At 45.9% G+C, this 17,772-nt stretch overlaps 1 protein-coding gene across 8 annotated transcripts in view; it reads left to right on the top strand.

Annotated features, from left to right (window-relative positions):
• LOC108924279 (histone deacetylase 4-like) overlaps nucleotides 1–17,772 on the top strand; it is a 125,549-nt gene that overhangs the window by 78,536 nt on the left and 29,241 nt on the right. For 6 of the 8 annotated variants that reach the window (XM_029247530.1, XM_029247527.1, XM_029247528.1 and 3 more), the window contains 7 exons: nucleotides 3,221–3,342; nucleotides 10,297–10,425; nucleotides 11,498–11,646; nucleotides 12,045–12,161; nucleotides 12,683–12,893; nucleotides 13,436–13,629; nucleotides 15,308–15,514. In XM_029247530.1, coding sequence (XP_029103363.1) covers nucleotides 3,221–3,342; nucleotides 10,297–10,425; nucleotides 11,498–11,646; nucleotides 12,045–12,161; nucleotides 12,683–12,893; nucleotides 13,436–13,629; nucleotides 15,308–15,514 — 1,129 coding nt within the window. The remainder of the gene's footprint in view (nucleotides 1–3,220; nucleotides 3,343–10,296; nucleotides 10,426–11,497; nucleotides 11,647–12,044; nucleotides 12,162–12,682; nucleotides 12,894–13,435; nucleotides 13,630–15,307; nucleotides 15,515–17,772) is intronic. The other 2 variants (XM_029247532.1, XM_029247531.1) reach the window with 1 other exon arrangement.

Raw genomic sequence — 17,772 nt, 5'->3', positions numbered from 1 at the left:
CCTATGCATACAGACGCACACGCACACACAACACTCACACTCTCAGCATATAAAACTACTTTCAAGTGAAGAAGATTAATATTAATATACTTGCGTGCATCTGCTGTTCCCCACCCAGATGCAGGCTGTGCTGTGTGTTCCGTTGCTCTGTGATCTGGCGGACGGATGAAAGTGATGAAAGTGCACTGTGTGTGTGTAGATGTGTGTGCCGGTTCCCTGAGGGTTGCTGTGGGCTTCAGACTCGCTCACAGCGGAGGCTTTGCGGGTGCTTCCTGCAAAATGCACGGCTGCTCTTTACCACGTGCCTCGCTGGACACTCTTTTACTCCGTCTTCTCCTGTCTTGTCAGACGCACCGTGCCTCTCATCTCTGCTGTGCTGCAACTGCTAACATCTGTTTTACAAGACAACCGGCTAGCAGTAACACTTTAGAATGAGAATAGATGTAGTTCAGGGCACTGAGTTGAAAGTGGAAATTACTGAAAGTTTCCAGTTTGTCCGAGGGTAATTCTTCACAAAGCATTTACTGTAGAAAATACAGAAGTTCCTTTTTGAAGAACGTTTCTTTTGACTGTTTGTTTACTGTTATTTTTAATGAGACACTCTGCTTGTTCCAGTAGAAGATTTAGAATGACAACCACATGAAAAGGAAAAAATGTAAAAAGGAGCAAACAAATATGGTTTATTAATCAAAACATTTATATTCTGACAGCTGCAATGTGGGACTTTGTGAAACAGTCACGCATGCCAAAAACACGCCACTCACCATACCAGACAAGTTGCATATTTGAGATGAAGGTAGAGAGCGCAAGATTAAACCCACAGAGCTGGGCAGGTGCCAGCAGACCTGAGATACCCTACTGCAGGGAAAGTTATTTTCTGAGCCACGAGAACCTACTGCATGCGTCCAGCATGGGTGGGGTGGGTACACTCAGGCTTTTGCAGTTCTTTTAAGGAAACTTGTGCCTTAGGCTTTTTATTCCCCCCGTCTCTCTATTAGAACATGTGTTTATACATAGAAGACTAGCTCTACCAATGCATTGTGGATAACCAGCAATGGCTTGTAAAACACAGGTTTGATTTTATTAGTTCTGTTTTTTGGTTATATTAAAATATATAATAATAATAATAATAATAAAATCCAGCTGAAGTTGCAGGACTGCCTGAAAGGAGGCTGGGACAAGTGGCGGTGAGGGAGCCCTGTTACTGAAGAATGCCGAAGTCGCGTTTGGCCTTAGGGATTGCCTTTTGTTCATCAGTCATATTTGTGTAACACCTGAAATCCTGCACAGTTCAGATATGCTTTTCAGTGTCTTACTAGAGATGATCAGGAACCTCAGAGTTCTGTGCACCCAAAAAAATCAGGATGCCATACACACATTCCTACAAGTGCCAAACCAGATGCTATTTTTAAACGTTTGCCATAACCAAAGGTCAGAAAACTTTTTTTTTTTTTTTTTTATTTTTTATTTTATAAAGTGTATTTTTTTTGCTTCTCGGGTATCTTGACAGAATCTATCAGGAGATATAAATTAGGTATGCAGTAACAACTTTTTAAAACCCCAAACAGGACAAGTTGTTACAGCTGATCATAATAAAATATGGAGGATTTACCAAGAATTTTATTCAGTAAACCAGGATCTACACAAACACTCTAACAGCTTTGCAGCTCTTTTAATTATTATCCAACATATTATTCTGTTAACTATTAAGCAAGGCATTTCTTTAATTTATAACCTGTTCTAGGTAAAAGTGGTTAATGAAGGAATATATGTTAACGGTGGCAGAAGTAACGAAATACATGTAGTAAGTGGCCTGAGTGAAATTCTTACTGAAGATACCTTGGTCACAACTAAGAATCTGTTATTAAATGACTCATGTGAAGGAGTGTGTCTTACAAATCAGTGTTTACCCAGCACAGCTGTGATGTGAGGATCTTCCACACTAAATGTTGTGTATTGCTCAGTATAGTTCACCGCACTGTTGTGTATTCCTTTTTATGCGATGTTAATGGTTTTGCAAGATTCTGGTTTGCTGCTCTTGTTCCTCTATGCTCGATCAGGGTGAACTGGTCCTGGATTTGTGCGAGTGCTCCTCACGCTGGGCAGCGCCACCTGTTCTGTCACCTCAGCTCCTTCTCCCACTCTCAGTATCCTGGCTGGAAGAGGTTGACCACAACGTAATATTCTTTGGATTTGGAAACAGTGGCCCAACTGGATCGTTGTCAAACAGACCTCAACATAAGCAGCAACACACCCCTAAGGACAGCAGCGTGAGCTGGGCATCACTAGGGCTCTCTTGGCTGTAGATCAGTGCCACCAGAGTGTGTCCTGGCTGCGTGAGACTGAGACTTAACTTAGTCCCCCATGAAACACTTTCCATAATCATGTGGTTTCTTCCTCTTCAGACTGAGCTGATCTCTTGTTGCCCTGAACAAGTAGCCACTTAGCCTGAAAAGGGTGAATCTATTGAGTGGGAATTGCAGACCTTTCCATTGTTGCTGTTGTCACTGATCCCACTCCAGTCTGACTGGACCTTTCTAAAAGGTCCCTTTGAATGCACACCTGTTGAACGGCACACTTACGAGGCTGACAGCATGGGTTTCCATGGTAAACAGATGAATTGTGTGCTGGGACTGTACAGTGGCACAGCAGATAGTGAAAATGAAGAATATTAATATGTTAGTGTGCATCTAGTTAGATTGTGCATTTGAACGAAGATTTGATCCCTGCTCTGCCTGTGTGGGTTTTCTTCTGATGCTCTGGTTTTCTTCCACAGTTCATAGATGTGTTTCAGGTGAAGTGGTGACTCGAAATTGCCACCAGACTGTGTATGAGTGAATGAGTGTGTGTTATCCCTCTGCTGTATAGATGTGTGAATGATTGTAAGGATTTTAGTGCACTGTAAGTGACCTTGGAGAAAGGCATCCACTAAATGCAGTTCACTAGTTCTTGTATATCGCTTGGAGAAAAGCATCTGCAAAATGTATAGGTGTAAATACGATGTGATTTGATAATGTAGGATTTGTACCGTGTGTCATTATCGAAGGACTTCCTGTGATTCTATGTACTGTGGTGTGCCTTCTGCTCAACAGATGCTGTAATTTTCCCGGGCGCTGCTTCAGGGCTCTCGCCATGACCATGTAAACACACAATGTTGCCCGCAGCTTTTGTACCTTGCAAGTATGGGTCAGGTCCACTTTCAACCTGTCTCCCCATGTAGGAAAACCCAGCACAGCTCCTTGGACCAGAGCTCCCCACCACAGACAGGGATGTCAGCCACATACAATCACCCTGTCCTGGGGATGTATGACCCGAAGGATGACTTCCCCCTCCGTAAGACAGGTATGGGTTTTACATTTTGGTCTTTTGTCCCAGTCTTCCTATCCACAGTCATCCCGTTATCGGAGGACCCTGCGATGTGCAGAGTCAGAGTCAGCCGTTGATTGCGACGCTCTGAGGACCTGTAAGCATTAGAAAGCATTTCCACGAGTTCACCAGCAGAGCCATGATGGACAACTGTTGCTCTTTGTTCTGTTTTGCCATCAATGTCTCAAGGAAACGCTACCTACACCAATGCCCCTCATTGCCAGATTTTCACACTGTTGGTTAAGCCAAATAAGTTAAATTTAATGTAACTCATTGTAAGCAAATTGCCTAAAGCACAACAATAATGACATATTAATATTTTGCTCTGCAAGTTCTTCAAAGTCACCTCTGTGTCTTTTTACCGCTGCAGTGACTGTGTGTGTGTGTGTGTGTGTGTGTGTGTGTGTGTGTGTGTGTGTGTGTGTGTGTGTGTGTGTGTGTGTGAGAGAGAGAAACCTGTAAGTGTGGGTGTTTAACTGACAGATAAATAGGCCAGAGTGGACAGCTCTTTGTCTCTGCCTTTCTATGCTTGTGAGCAGCTGATGTCCGGCCCGTCTCCATAGCAGAGGTGCACAGTTGTTCATAACGGCGCCTGTCATAGAGCTGTCACCGCCATCCCGCCTGCCTCCGGGAAAGAGCCTCGCAGTGCGTTAGTCTCAGGGAGCATCAGCTGGTGGCAGGCGCTGTCAGGAGGGAGGGCCGAGCCCAATTAATCTCACCCCGAACAGAGAGCAGAACAGGTTGGGTACTGACATGAGCAAGTGTGGACTTAATGCCTTGGAGCTTGTCGAAATGGGAGAGAATGGCCCATCGTGCCCTTGTGTGCTTGGCAGTTGATCAGGAATTTTGAGAATGATGTCCTGGCCTGCCTGGAGTCCGGTAAATGACCTGTTGCTTCAAAAATTATACTTTTGTCTAATATAAACTCTTTATCGTTGTATTGCATCTTATACCAGCATTTTTCGATGAAAATGGCAACCCCTGCCCCACCTCCCCCCACTTGATGTTTCTAATTAAACATGGACATTTCTTTCTTTTCCAGCTGAACTATTCTAGAGAATAAAAAGACAGGTGTGCGTGTAGCAGGCCTTCGCGTTGGTTTTCTTTGGGAGCTTGTCGGCAAGGAGCCAGCGGTGCCATTTCCCTGCTGTCCTGGAGCACCCTGTCGGTTCCAGGTGGACTCCATGGACCCTTAGCAACATGAAAGGACCGTCTCCCGTCCTGACAGAGTTCGGATTAGGAAATATTGCAGCCTTGCAGTCTCTCCTGAACCCCCACCCACCATCACATCAAGGAGGTTGGGAGCTTTAACTGCTATCTCCCTCGGCCAGCCCACAGCTTGGGTGCGAGGAACCCAAAATCCACCTCTCCCCCCAAATCGGGCAGAACCTTGGCAGTTCTCTCCAGTGGCCGAAGTAACATTGTCTTGTGGATTTGCGCACCCAGGAGAGTATCACTGTTGCAGCTCTCCATTTTGTTGTTTCTTCTCCCTGAGGGAGGAATGCAAAGGCAGACATGTTGGTAAAGTATCCTCACACAGCAGGACTGTACTTTTGATTATGGGAAGGAGAGATGTGTGTGATATACACCAGAGGGCATTGCTACCCCTGCCAGCAGGGCATGTGAAGCGACACTGGGCAGGCCTGGTGCTCTCTGTTTAGTCTGCCATCTCCAATACCAGGTGAGAATACCTGGCCTAGTGTCCATAATTGTTCTTTTTTAAAAAAAAATTGAACACTCCTGTCACGGCTTGGTCTGCATTTGCATACAGCGATAAAGCCTCTGCCATGTACCTGGAGTTGTAAGTAGGAATGTGTTGCTGATCAGATATATCAGTCCATCGCCACTGAGTTTAACTGGAACACTTCAGTGATGTCACCTTTATTTTTAGCTGGCAACTGTGTGGCACTGTAGGTGGCAAACAAAGGAAAGCTTTGGCTGCGCGTTTGTATGGAGACAGTTGTGCTGCTGTGAGCCACTCTTTGCACGGTGCAATAATTTACCCTGCAGCACGGCCAGCCAGCTGTGCTAGAGCGACCGCAGGTTCCTACTGCCTGAGCACTCCTCAGGAGTGCTGCCTCCATCTGTGAGGTGCATTCTGGGAAGGAGCCCTCAGCACCGTGCCATCCTGTGGTGTGCGTAAAACATATCCACAACAGACATCATCAGAGGCCAAGGAGGATGTGGATGGAAACAATCGGACATTCATAAAAGAATCCATTCAATTATTTCCGGGCGATCATCTTTTCTGTTCGTCGTCTCCCCGAAGTGATGACGTGTTTGTGGAATTTACTTATGTAAATGATGGCTGTTATTCATTTCAGGGCCTGTCTGAGCAACTCACTGCTGGTTCACACCAGCAGAGGATGAATGGGGCTTCCTTATGCCTCTTTTGTGTCCTGGGTCAGAAAAGAAGGTCCAGAACGCTCCACCAGCATGCCGTGCGTCATTCTCAGTTAGATAAATGGCTCTCATAGACAGCAGCACATGGAATAATAACGCTTCTGTCATCAGGAAGAGCAGTGATGATATGTGGAACAGCTCTTTGCCTGACAGGAGGGCTGGGGTTCACGCTTTGGGGTCCCTGGCTGCGTGTGAGTATTTGGCGCCATCCGTGGCCCTCGCTGTGCCCTTTGCTAGCAGCTGAGCGACATCATGCCACGCTTGGTGTGTTATCTTAAGCATGGTTCACCGATTGACATGCTTTTACAGCTCCCAAAGCGTTGCACAATGACTCATCTTGCCACAAGTGTGTTTCGCATTCTTTAATGACCATAGCTTGTTATGGGGCCAAGGATGGGGGCCTCCACCTTTCCAGCGCGAGTGGATCAGACACGCTGCGGCCCGGTTAATGAGGGCGACCTGCTGTCAGCATTCAGCTCCATTCATTAAGCATGTGAGCCAGCTTGACGTGCGTATGCTACCCAGCTCCCCGCATTGGATATCGGCCTGCCCCGTCAAAGCGCCTTGCTCCCCGGTTCTTTTGGGTTCTTTGTTTTGTATTTCCCATGGCCTCGAGAGAGCAACTTGACCCACTGGGGGCAGGCTTGGTGGAGGAGGGGGCACAGCCACAGAAACGAGGGCATAACACAGCGGTCTTTGTGCTCGAGTTGTCGTCACACAACAGACACCGTCCCAGATAGCACAGCTCCAACTCCACGTGGCCCTCGCATCTCCATCACCAGGCTGCGCAGGTCACTGCTCCTCTTCCTTCCCAAATGGGGTCGTTTTATTGCTCCATATTCATGCAGGAAATGTGTGTGTAAGCTCATTTGGATTAGCGCAGGTATCACTTGGTATATGTTAGATCAATGCTCCCAGGTTGTAGCCAGTGTCTCTCATCGCAGTGCACCCAGACATGGCCGCTGCTCCACTCATAACCACCTTGATTGTCCTCCAGGTGCATTAAGTGAGAGACGGTTCACACGACAGTGAGGAGAGGGTTAGTTAATGACATGAAACGAGTCTAGCGTGGACTCTGATGCAGCCACACACTTCTTACATTAGCACGAGTGTCTAAAGGCTGCGCTGTTACGGTTGTTATGTATTAGTGTATAATCCAGATTTGCTCAATTTTGCTATTATTTTGTTTTGTCCACCGTAAAAAGGTGCCCCATGCACCAACTTTTGGAATTTTGGATGAGAGTATCTATTTAAATTGCAAAAAAACCCTAAAAAAAAAAACACGACTTGTTCTAGTATTAATGCACAAGAACATTCTGAAGGCTTCGTATTTATCCATGGGAATATTGTGAAACACTAAAAAATTATTTCACAACAGAGCGACTCTTTTGTTTAAGTTTCTTGCATCTCTGTGGATTCTGTTGAGATTTTCTGAGGATTATCGCTCAGCGCTTGGCAGGCAGCGTGTAAATATTTCTCTGGTCATTTCCCGTTTCTGCTCCACCCTGCCGAGAGTTCAACAAAACAAAAGGGCGTGCGCATGACGTCTCCGCACTTGATGTCCCCAAGGATGCGCGGTGGAAATCCGCCAGTGGTCGGTGTGACCGTCAGTGGCTTGTATGTTTGTTTATTGCTTTGTTATTTTTTAAAATGTGGTTTCCCGAAATAGAGCGTGGTCATTTTTGCTCTGAGCCCTGGTGCAATGCCCTTTGTCACGATCGGTCTTGCTGGAGGCTGGAACTGGGTGAGCACCCTGAGCAGGGCACTTGAGTGGATGTTGGGTTTATGTGCTTCCCCATTCACATCCCAAACAGCACATCAAACCAACACCATCTCTTGCTTCCTTATGAATTACTACCTTTTAGTATGCCTGTGAAAGGTCTTTTTATTGCTCATTGTGACATTACCATTAGTTAATTTTCCTTTCATTATCGTTTCAGTAATTGCTTAAACTTTCTTTGTCTTTTGTTATTTAAATGCTTTTTAATTCTACTTATATTACTCTGCTGTTCCCATGTTATCTATCATTTTGTCTCATTGTATTCTGTGGTTGCATATTTTTCTTTTATGTAAGAATACTGCAGTATAACTAAGTACTCTTTTAATGTCCGTGCCAACCCTCGTCTTATGCCTCTGTGTTGTGTTGCCACCCTCACCAGGACAACACTCCTATAATTCACACCCCTACGGATGTGCATATTTTGCATGCGGCGTTTCACACTGTAGGCGGTGGCATGGGTATCGCTTGCCACAAACACCGACTGGAAGGGGAGCACAGATTAAAACAATGGGGCATCATAAACTACAGTTGCCCTACAAACCCATTCTCTCCTGGTGGTTTGCACTTCAGTAAATTGTGCCCGACTTTAAGTGTCTGGCGAGCTGACTGTGATTGGGTAGTAAGGATTCAGTTTTTCGTTCAGAGTATTGACTACAAGTGTGAACCGAATCACGTAAGCACTGTTTGTGATTCGCTGCCCGCTGTAAAGGAAAAAATGGAATTGTTCCCTAGCATTTTGCAAAGCAGCACACCCTGCCAGCAGACCAGACTCACGACATATGCATTATGATGGGAATGTGATGGCAGTCACACTTTTGGGTAATTGCAAAGTGACTGGAATTCGGATCAACACAAACAGTTAGGTTTTCTGCAACCGAAAGACACAGCTTTCAGTTCTGGCTCGATTTGAAAAGGGCAGCACTGTAAGGAAATGTCTCATCGCTAACACCGAAAGTTAATAATGTCAGTCAGGATTATTCCTCCTGGAGGTGTCTGTAACAGGGAGGAGCCCACGAGAAACCCTGGTTTTTACCATGATGCCCATGAGTGGGGGATGGAAAGTCGTTTGTAAAATGTTCAAAGGGGCATATAAAGCCATGTCTCCTCCATGGTGTGGGCCCCACGGGGGCTTTTCAATAGCACTGGGGCCTGTGTCCTTGGCACCACTCTGCTGCTACAACTGTGTAAGCCAGTGTTGGGGGGGATCAAAATAAGGTCTCCCGAAAGGTCTATGGATGGCTATTGCCGTTGTTACCCAGTGTATGCAGGGATCTGTGTGCGCCGCTCTTCAGGATATTCTTAAGAATGGTTCACCATAGCTTTATTCATGCAAATACTGTATGTTTTGGCTGATGGATAGCACAAGGTGAAATTTTATGTCTTAAGTATGTGCTTTCATACACTGTGACCTTGGTATCGAATGCATTTTTTTGGTCAGCATTTAAAGTCTTTCCACCCATATAAACGATGTACTGTAAATTATACTTCTATCCTATTTTTGTATTTCCAGAGCTGAATATTAACTGCATCTGAAACTTTAAATGTGCAGCTCCTTGGTGAACAAGTTTCACTCTAATCTTTGTCTGCTTTGGAAGGAGAGCAGTGAACATTAAAGAGTAGAGCCTTGAAACCTGTTTATGATCACTAAGGGGCTCTGCTCCTCCATTTTACATTTCACTCATGCATTATACAGCACAGGGGCACTGAGATCCGTTTTCCGGAATGACTGAAGGTCCTCACGCTGCCTGTCAGTGCATTAACACACACTCTGCAGCCCTTTTAGCATAAAAGAAAGTACCCCCCTCAAAGTTCCCTCATGGTGGAGTGGAGGCTCATGGGTGTTCTCTGTTACTTTCTGAACAGTAGATGTGCTTCCAGGATGGTTGTTAACCATTGGGCCCCAGGCCAAACAAGCGCTAATGAACCCCACAATCAACCTCTTTTTGCTCATCTTCACCATGGGAGCCTCCCCCTGACCATGGTTATTTTGCTTGGTCTTCACTGGTTTTTCCTGTGGTCAGGTACACGTGTACACACACACACACACACACACACACACACACACACACACACTAGATATAGGAAAACTGTTTATGAAATGGACAGCTCCACCAGCAGGTGGCAGTCTCATTTCGCTGAGATGTCTGGAAAGATGTGCTGCTTTCAGACTTGCCGATGGGAACGGATGAAAGGGACCGTCTGTATGAAAAGAAATCTCCAAAAGCCGTTTGGGTAGAGGGGGGCACTAGGGGCTGTGCCTGAGTTTGATCGGATCTTCTGATTGGATAAGGAGCCAGACGGGGGAAACCCTCCATTCCTGCAACCTCTCTCTGCAACCTGGGGTGACCTACACGGGGAAACATGGTGTCCCCAGCCTTTGATTGTGAAACTCAGTTCCCCAGATAGTGAGCCCAGATGGCTGACATGAGAGGCATCTGCATAACTCTTCTCATCCTGACAGCTGTGCCAGTCCTGTCTGAAAATTACAAGTTGATGCAGCTCTTTCTCTTCTCCTGCCTGTCATGTTTTGCTTTCCTCTCTGACAAGTCTCAAAGAAGCATGTTTGACAGTTCTTCCTTCCACCAGCCTCTGGTATCCTCCTATGAATTTTTTTTTTTCCTGTCCTGCTTCCCTTTTGTTTGATACATCATCGTGTCTTTGAGTTCCATGATCCTCTATCTAACTTGTGTGATTGATGGCACTCTTGTCCTATCCCCGAATCTGACTGTTTGTCTGTCCCCTGCCAGCCTCCGAACCGAATCTGAAGCTGCGGTCCCGACTAAAACAGAAGGTGACTGAGCGGCGCAGCAGTCCACTGCTCCGTCGGAAGGATGTTCCAGTCAACACTGCCAAGAAGCGCTCACTGGACATGGCTGGTAAATTCACAGAATGCACTTTTGCCCCCTTTTGGCACTGTTCTTTTTGTCACCATAAGGTATTAAGCCATAAAGGGAATTCTCAGAAAGCGACTCTTCATTATCATTAATTTAAATGGTGAAAAGGGGTACATTTGTTAGCCACAAGGGGTTTATCTTATTTTTAACCATTTTTAACATTGAAACTTAACGCAAATCTCATTTAAAACCAAGTCCAGTGTCAACTACTCTGGACTCACCTTTAAATCCAGGCTTGATGTCCACAGTTCATAGTCTCTTAGGCATAATACATTTGCATTCTCTGTTGTTCTGCTTTCCCGATCATCTTTTACCTTACTATTATTTTCTTTATTTGCTTAATTAGTTGTTCTTGGGGTGCGTATTTGTACATAGGGTAGCTCTGGTGCCTCACAATTCTTGAGCTATGGGTTTGAATCCAGTTTAGTCTGTGTGGAGTTTGTTCATGTGGGTTTCCTTCAACTGTCCAGGTTTCCTCCCACAGTCTACAGGTGTGTTTCAGGTGGACTGGTGACTTTAAATTGTAAATGCTGATATTCATAACAACTTTAGAGTTGAAACCCATGTATCTTTGCAACTTTATCATGAAACCCTTTGAATAGTAGCTTTTCAAAGTGTTGTTTAACAATAATTATCATTCAGATCTACTAACTCTCGCACCTGTTCTTAAGGCTATTATTCACATTCAACATTACATTGTAGGTACTGCATGCAAGGTATATTGTGATGATGGTGCCTTTCAGTAGAATTTTGTGCACTATATAATATTTTTTTTTAACTTTATTTAAAACTGTTTTACCGCTTATTATGATCAATCATTCAAAAGTCACAAGGTTCCTACGAGATCCATGAGATATGCAGAAGTCACGGCACATATAAGGAAAGGCTCCTCAATAAACCAAGGCTTTAGTGTATTCTGTTTTGACATTGTAGTTATTATAATGTATTTTTCATGATTTTGACTTGACAGTTCAAGTGAATTTTAGGGTGTGTGCATATATGTTTATGCCCTAGTCAGTTTTAGCTCAGTGTGTTATTCTGGTTGTATCTGTAGTCTCACGGGAGGGGTTCCTGAACATCTGCTTTGCAGAGTCTGCATGTAGCAGCGCTCCTGGTTCCGGACCAAGCTCTCCAAACAACAGCTCCAGCAACATTACCAACGAGAACGGAATCGCCAGCTCCATCTCCGGCAGCACAGCCGAGGTGAGCCCTGACCCACCCCCATAAACAAAATTCTCTACAAACATGCTCAGAACCAGAAAAACCTCACCTGTTGTATGTTGACCATAGTTCAAGATCAGATGTTTTGTTCAAGTGTAGTTAGGAGGCCCTCCTCAGATAAATATGGACCACCTTAATCTCCTGCAGGTTTCATTAAATTTTTTCTCAGCTGTGTTCATGTTGTCATACCCTCCACCGTATAGCCGCAGGAAATGTGTGAGAGCAAGGACTTTGTGCACAGAGTATCGATGTGCCCCAGAACCCCACAAGCTACAATGTGGACTCGCCTTTAGGGACGGGGGACAGCCAGACAGCCCTGTTTGTTTAGATCTCAGTTTATCTATCTCTGCAACCTTGTCGTGTGTGTCGCTCTGTTCCAGCCATCCCTGGTCCAGCGGCTGGCCAGCCGGGAAGGCCCTGCAAGCCAGCTGTCTCTGTACACATCACCCTCCCTGCCCAACATCACTCTGGGCCTGCCTGCCACCGGACCCTCCAGTGTAAGTCTCTCTCCCTGTCCCTCTTTCTATTTCTCTCCCTTCTCTTCTGTCTCCCTCTGTTTTTTTTTTTTTCCTCTCATATCTCTCCTGGGCCATTTGTACACATTTGCTTGTTAAGCAGCTGGGGCAACTGATAGTGTAGTGGTTAGAGCAGTTGCCTTTGAACCCGTATGTCACAAGGTCAGATCTCACCTCCTGCTGTAGTACCCTTGAGCAGGTGCTTACCTTGAGAATGGTGGATAAATAGTTGTAGACAGCTTAAAATTGTAAGTTGCTTTGGAGAAAAGTGTGTCAGATAAATGTAAGTAGAAGAGTCTGTAGGGAGCAGGTCTGTCTGTACAGTGGGAGCTCTTCACGTTTCCTTTTAGGACCAGTGGCCTTTTAGAAAGAGCATATTGGGGGCATTGCTGACAGTAGATTGATGAAGCATGTTTATGCCCCTGATTTGTGATTTAGCACTCGTATATCTATTGAGGAGCCCATGTGACCCACCTTCCTGCATTCTTCCCTTTCTGGTGCAGGTGGCATCTGGCCAGCAAGACGGTGACCGATTGGCAATGCCCAGTCTCCAGCAAGGGCTGCCCCTGACCACTCCCTTCATCCCAGGGTCCCACTTGCCCTCATACCTCAGCGCCTCAGCACTGGAGCGAGAAGGAGCTGCAGCACACAACCCCCTCCTGCAGCACATGGTCCTTCTGGAGCAGTCAGCTGCGCAGAATCCCCTGGTCACAGGTATGCATATACCTTTTCTACCCATACACGCACGTTAATGAACAGGCCTACTGTGTTGCAGGTCTCCTCCGGCATGTCAGACTGATGACGGCTCACTCCGCCCCCATCGGAAGATTATAAAAACAATAAATGTGTTGAAATTTTAAGAGACTGATTCTTGTTGGCCACTTGTAAGTTTAAAAAAAAAAAAAAAAATTAGTTGTTTGCCTCTGTGCTTCTGTGTGGGAGGCACCATGCTGCAATGACAGAGGCAGGCAAGGGTCGATACACGTCTCTGCAACCACCCCCCTTCACGCATCCATTAATCATTTGAGAATGACGCTTTGCGGCGCCGTGCAGCAATTGAGCACCGCGCAACATGTGGTCGAGTCGATAACCTGAAAGCAGCCTTGCTAGTATTTGATTTGTGGTCGAATTCGATAGAAGGTTGTGCGCTGGCCAGAGGAAGCCATGCGATTCAGTCAGCTGGCCTCCCCACTCTTACCGTACGACATCTCAGCCCACACAGTGACGTGACCTGTTGGCCCTTTGTTGCTTTCCAGGCCTGGGGGCTCTCCCCCTACAGTCGCCCTCCATCCATAAGCTGAGGCAGCACCGGCCACTGGGCCGCACACAGTCGGCCCCCTTGCCCCAGAGCGCACAGGCCCTGCAGCAGCTGGTTGTCCAGCAGCAGCACCAGCAGTTCCTGGAGAAGCACAAGCAACAGTTCCAGCAGCAGCAGCTGCACATCAGCAAGGTGGGTCCTCTGTCTCCATGGCAACAGAGAAGATGCAGCTTCCATATGTGGTCTTAAAGGAAGTCAGCCTGTTCTTGGCTCGCTGTTTTTCCATGCACAGCAGACAGTCATAAGACAGGTGGGAACATAAGAGATTAATGAAATCATCTGTTACTCCTCAGCTTGAATAAAATGACCTCCTAAGAGATTAGAAGTGGTCACAGTAGTAGAACCAGTTATGCACACAGAAGGGGCCTGAAGAGGATTGTGCTCCTCTGTGGTGTGTTGTTTTTAAACACTGAGCAACCGATCTAAGCGGGAGCCCAGACATGGGCAAACGTGAGTGGTTTGTTCAGGGTCGGGCAGGTGCTAACTGGAAGTGGCTGGGAACCTCCCCCCCGCTGGCCGAGAAGCACCATCGCTCTCTTCATCTGACTGTTTGTTTTGCCTTTTTCCATAATCCTTTTGTTTTGTTTATGCCCAAACACACTTAACATGTAAAGCCTCTTAAATCGCTAGTCACGAAGGCTGAAACCCAGTTTCCCCTTTAAATGTGAGAACGCCAGAGTTGGAAGTGGGAAGCAGTGGATGGGGGGAGTGAAAAAAGAAAGGGCTGTTTGGAGAAGAGGACAGGGATGAGGCAACTGCCGAGCGCTCTGACGTCAATGATGTTCCCCTGGCGGCCAGCCACAGGCCCATGCAGCTGCCAGCACTGGCGCCCGCTCAGGCGCACGTGTTTGATGTGGTGCGCGGCTGTCACCACCACGGCGACAGCACTGGGACGTACCCCGAGCAGAGTGCCGTGGAATTTGGGAGGCCACCCCGGTGTGCTGTTTCTCTTCTTCCACGTTCTACATCCTTATCTTCCTCTCCTCTCCAGTGTCTCTTCCTTAATGAGCTCTTTGATTGGTCAACAGAGGTGCTCTACTTTCCTGTTCTCGCCACGCTTCGGCGAAGGTGAGGTGCTCACTTGCTGCAAAGGGGAAGGAACAGCACGTCTGGCTCCTTTTTTTTTCCACAAAATAATCTGTTGGTTAGTTATACTTGGCAGTGTGTTTTAATTGTATTTTTAAAAACGGTGTCCATGGTGAACCAGTGATTACGCAAGGGTTCAGCTGCTAGGATTAGTCATTGACGGCATTGGGAAATGTGGGATCTTATAGTAGCGCTGGGTTCACGTTGAGTCACTGTGCCCCCCAGCCATGTGCTCGTGCCGATGAAGCCACGTCTCCTGCAACAGTTTTAAGGCAGCCTTATCGTGGTGGAACAGCACAGTGTGTCCCAGCCTGTGCAATTTGCACCAGCCTTCGCAAGGCTGTCCTGTTAGCCAGCATGCTCCTGTACAGGCATTCTCCACTCCTGAAGCACGTTTACCGCTTTTATAAGTTTGGGCTTTCTGTTGCCGCCCGTGTCCTGTTTGTCTTTCCACATTACAGGCTGCACAGCCCTATGAACACTCACCGAATAGTGTACTTTATTGCAACCGTTTTCATCTCAACATCCTCTCGTCCCTGAGCTTTCTGCCCTGCCCTTCCCCCCGTCCTCATTTCCCCATCCTACTCTAAACTTCCTGTGTCCCCACCATCCTCTTTCATCTCCTGTCCCCACTGCCCTGTCTTACGTGTCACCTGTTCTAAATGTGCCCCTGTACGTACTGCCCATCTTGTGCATCCACCCATCTCTAACACCCTATCCCCAGATGATGGCCAAGCCTAGCGAGCCTGGCCGACAGCACGAGAGCCACCCGGAGGAGACAGAGGAAGAGCTGCGTGAGCACCAGGCCCTGTCTGAGTCAGAGGCGATGCCACGGGGGGTCACCATTAAGCAGGAGCCCCTGGAAGACTCAGAGGAGGAGCAGGTGTTGCAAAGGGAAAGGCAGGTGGAGCAGGAGCTCCTCTTCAGACAGGTGAGCATAAATGGCTTCTTTTCATATTAGTCCTAATTATTATATATTCATGTTACTATGTGATCTTCCTGCTGTATGTGTTTAAAAAATGTTAAAAATTCAGCGAAATTTGACTTACTAATAACTAGTTTTGAAATCTTTAACTCAAGTTTTTTAAATTGGCACATAATTGTTAAAATGGGATGTACAGTGACACAGTGAGTAGCGCTGCTGTCTCACAGCACCTGGGTGGTGCGTGAGGACGTGGGTTCAATCCCTTATCAGTCTGTGTGGAGTTTGTATGTTCTTCCCGTGCCTGTGGGTTTCCTCCGGGTGCTGTGGTTTCCTTCCAAAGACACGCTGTTCAGCCATAAGGTTAGGGGTATGAATGAGTGAACCAATGTAAGTAGTGTATTTAGCAGTGTAAGTCACCTTGGTGAATAAGGTTTGAGCTGGTCACACTACATACAGTTCATTGGAAGTCACTTTGGAGAAAATCACCTGCTAAATGAAGTAACACATTAATTTTGTACACTTATTCCTTGCTAATCAGTCCTCATTCGAAAACCCACATAATAGAATTACTTATTTCTAATGGGGGAAAATTCCACTTTGTCCAAGGCCCATCCAAAGTTCATCCCATAATCACCCTACATGATACCTAATATCATAAGCAAAAAGTTCTGTAAGACATTAATGAATAACAATTAATTTTTCCAGTTCAGTTCTGTCCTTTTTCTGAATCGCCAAATGTGTGTTTTCAAAGTTTTTAAATTGCACATGGCTGTAGTGGCAAATGTAGGTGTGTATATAAAAAGTTTCCTCATCATTCTACATGTGAGAATGGTACAGAATAGAAGGCAAAATCATTTTTGTTCCATTTATTTTATGTTTAACTACTTTTTTCCTTCTGTTCTGAATTATAAATAAATGCTGAAAGTAAAGATTTATTTTATAGTTGCTTTTTTAAGGTTTTAGCTCTTACAGGCTAACAGTAACAGTGAGATATTTATGGAAATATCATAAAGGGTCATGTATATGTATTAAATTATTTCATAAAGTAAGCTTGCTGCAGTGAGGAAGATAAATGCTGTCTCACATTTAAATAAATGAATAATTAGAAAATTAAAGCAGACACAGAGGGTGCAAATGTGTGAGTATGCAAACAAGGCAGTAGAGAGCCAGAACGCAGCTGAGAGCGTGGGTACACAGTTCCCACAATGCAGTGGTTCTCACAGTCTCTCTTAGATAGCCATTTGGTGCAGTTTTCCAGTTCAGTCTCAGTTTATTGAACCACTTGTGGGTCTGGGCTTGGCAGACTGAATGCATGAGAATCTGGACCAAATAATGATACCAGATTAATGAAAATACTGAATATTGAGACTGAATAGCTGGGGATGAGTCCATATGGATTACAAAAAACTGTATTTGGGGGTGTGTTTGACAGAGAGGAGATGTGCAGGCTTCCAGAAAGTTGTAGCACCTGTTTGATGTTAGTAGGATGGCGTTCACCTCTCTGTTGGTGTTTGGCATGGCACCCCCATCTGCCTTCGAGCTACATTTACACCTGATTTAGTTTCAGGAGAGGACAGCAGGCACCAATCCCAATACCCCTTTGCAACGAGGTCCAGTACAGGAGTGCGATGCATGTCCATTCTGTCACTGCCCCAACCAGCCCTACCCCCAAAAAGCCAGTCTCTGCCTCCAGGGCACCTTGTCTGATATTTATATAAGCGATCCTGTTTTTAAAAAAAAAAAAAAAAAAAAAAATTCAAGGATATGTAGTGACTTGCAGGATTGCCAAATCCCAAATCAACAACATTCAAACAGCTACTTCCCTACAAAAACACACTTTATCAATGGCATCCTCCCAAGTATATTTTTAGGGACTTTCTAAGGTATATCAAGTGTTATTAAATGGAAATAAGACCCTGTGGGTGCCATACCCAGACATGTCACATAATGGGGCGTGTGGAAGGGGCTGGAGGTCTCTGTTTGAATAAGCGCTCCAAATATTGAGCCAGTCACTCACCACTGTCCTGACCGCATTGTGTTTCCTTTCCTTGTTGAGCAGCAGAATGCCTGTTAGTGCAGTGTGGTTAGGAGCTATGATGCGGTGTATTGTACTGACTGAGGGTTGGTGCACCATACTGTGTTTTGTCCATTCTGCTGAATTAGAGCCCCATCCCAAGTTGCATCCTTGAGTCCATCATCTTTATCCCACACTCAAGTGCAGTTGAGGTGTCCATGGTGTGCCATTAGCGCCCCCTCTTGACCAT

The sequence above is a fragment of the Scleropages formosus genome, chromosome 21, assembly GCF_900964775.1.
Source record: "Scleropages formosus chromosome 21, fSclFor1.1, whole genome shotgun sequence".
NCBI classification, from domain to species: Eukaryota; Metazoa; Chordata; class Actinopteri; order Osteoglossiformes; family Osteoglossidae; genus Scleropages; species Scleropages formosus.
This window is presented reverse-complemented; position numbering and strand designations above follow the sequence as displayed.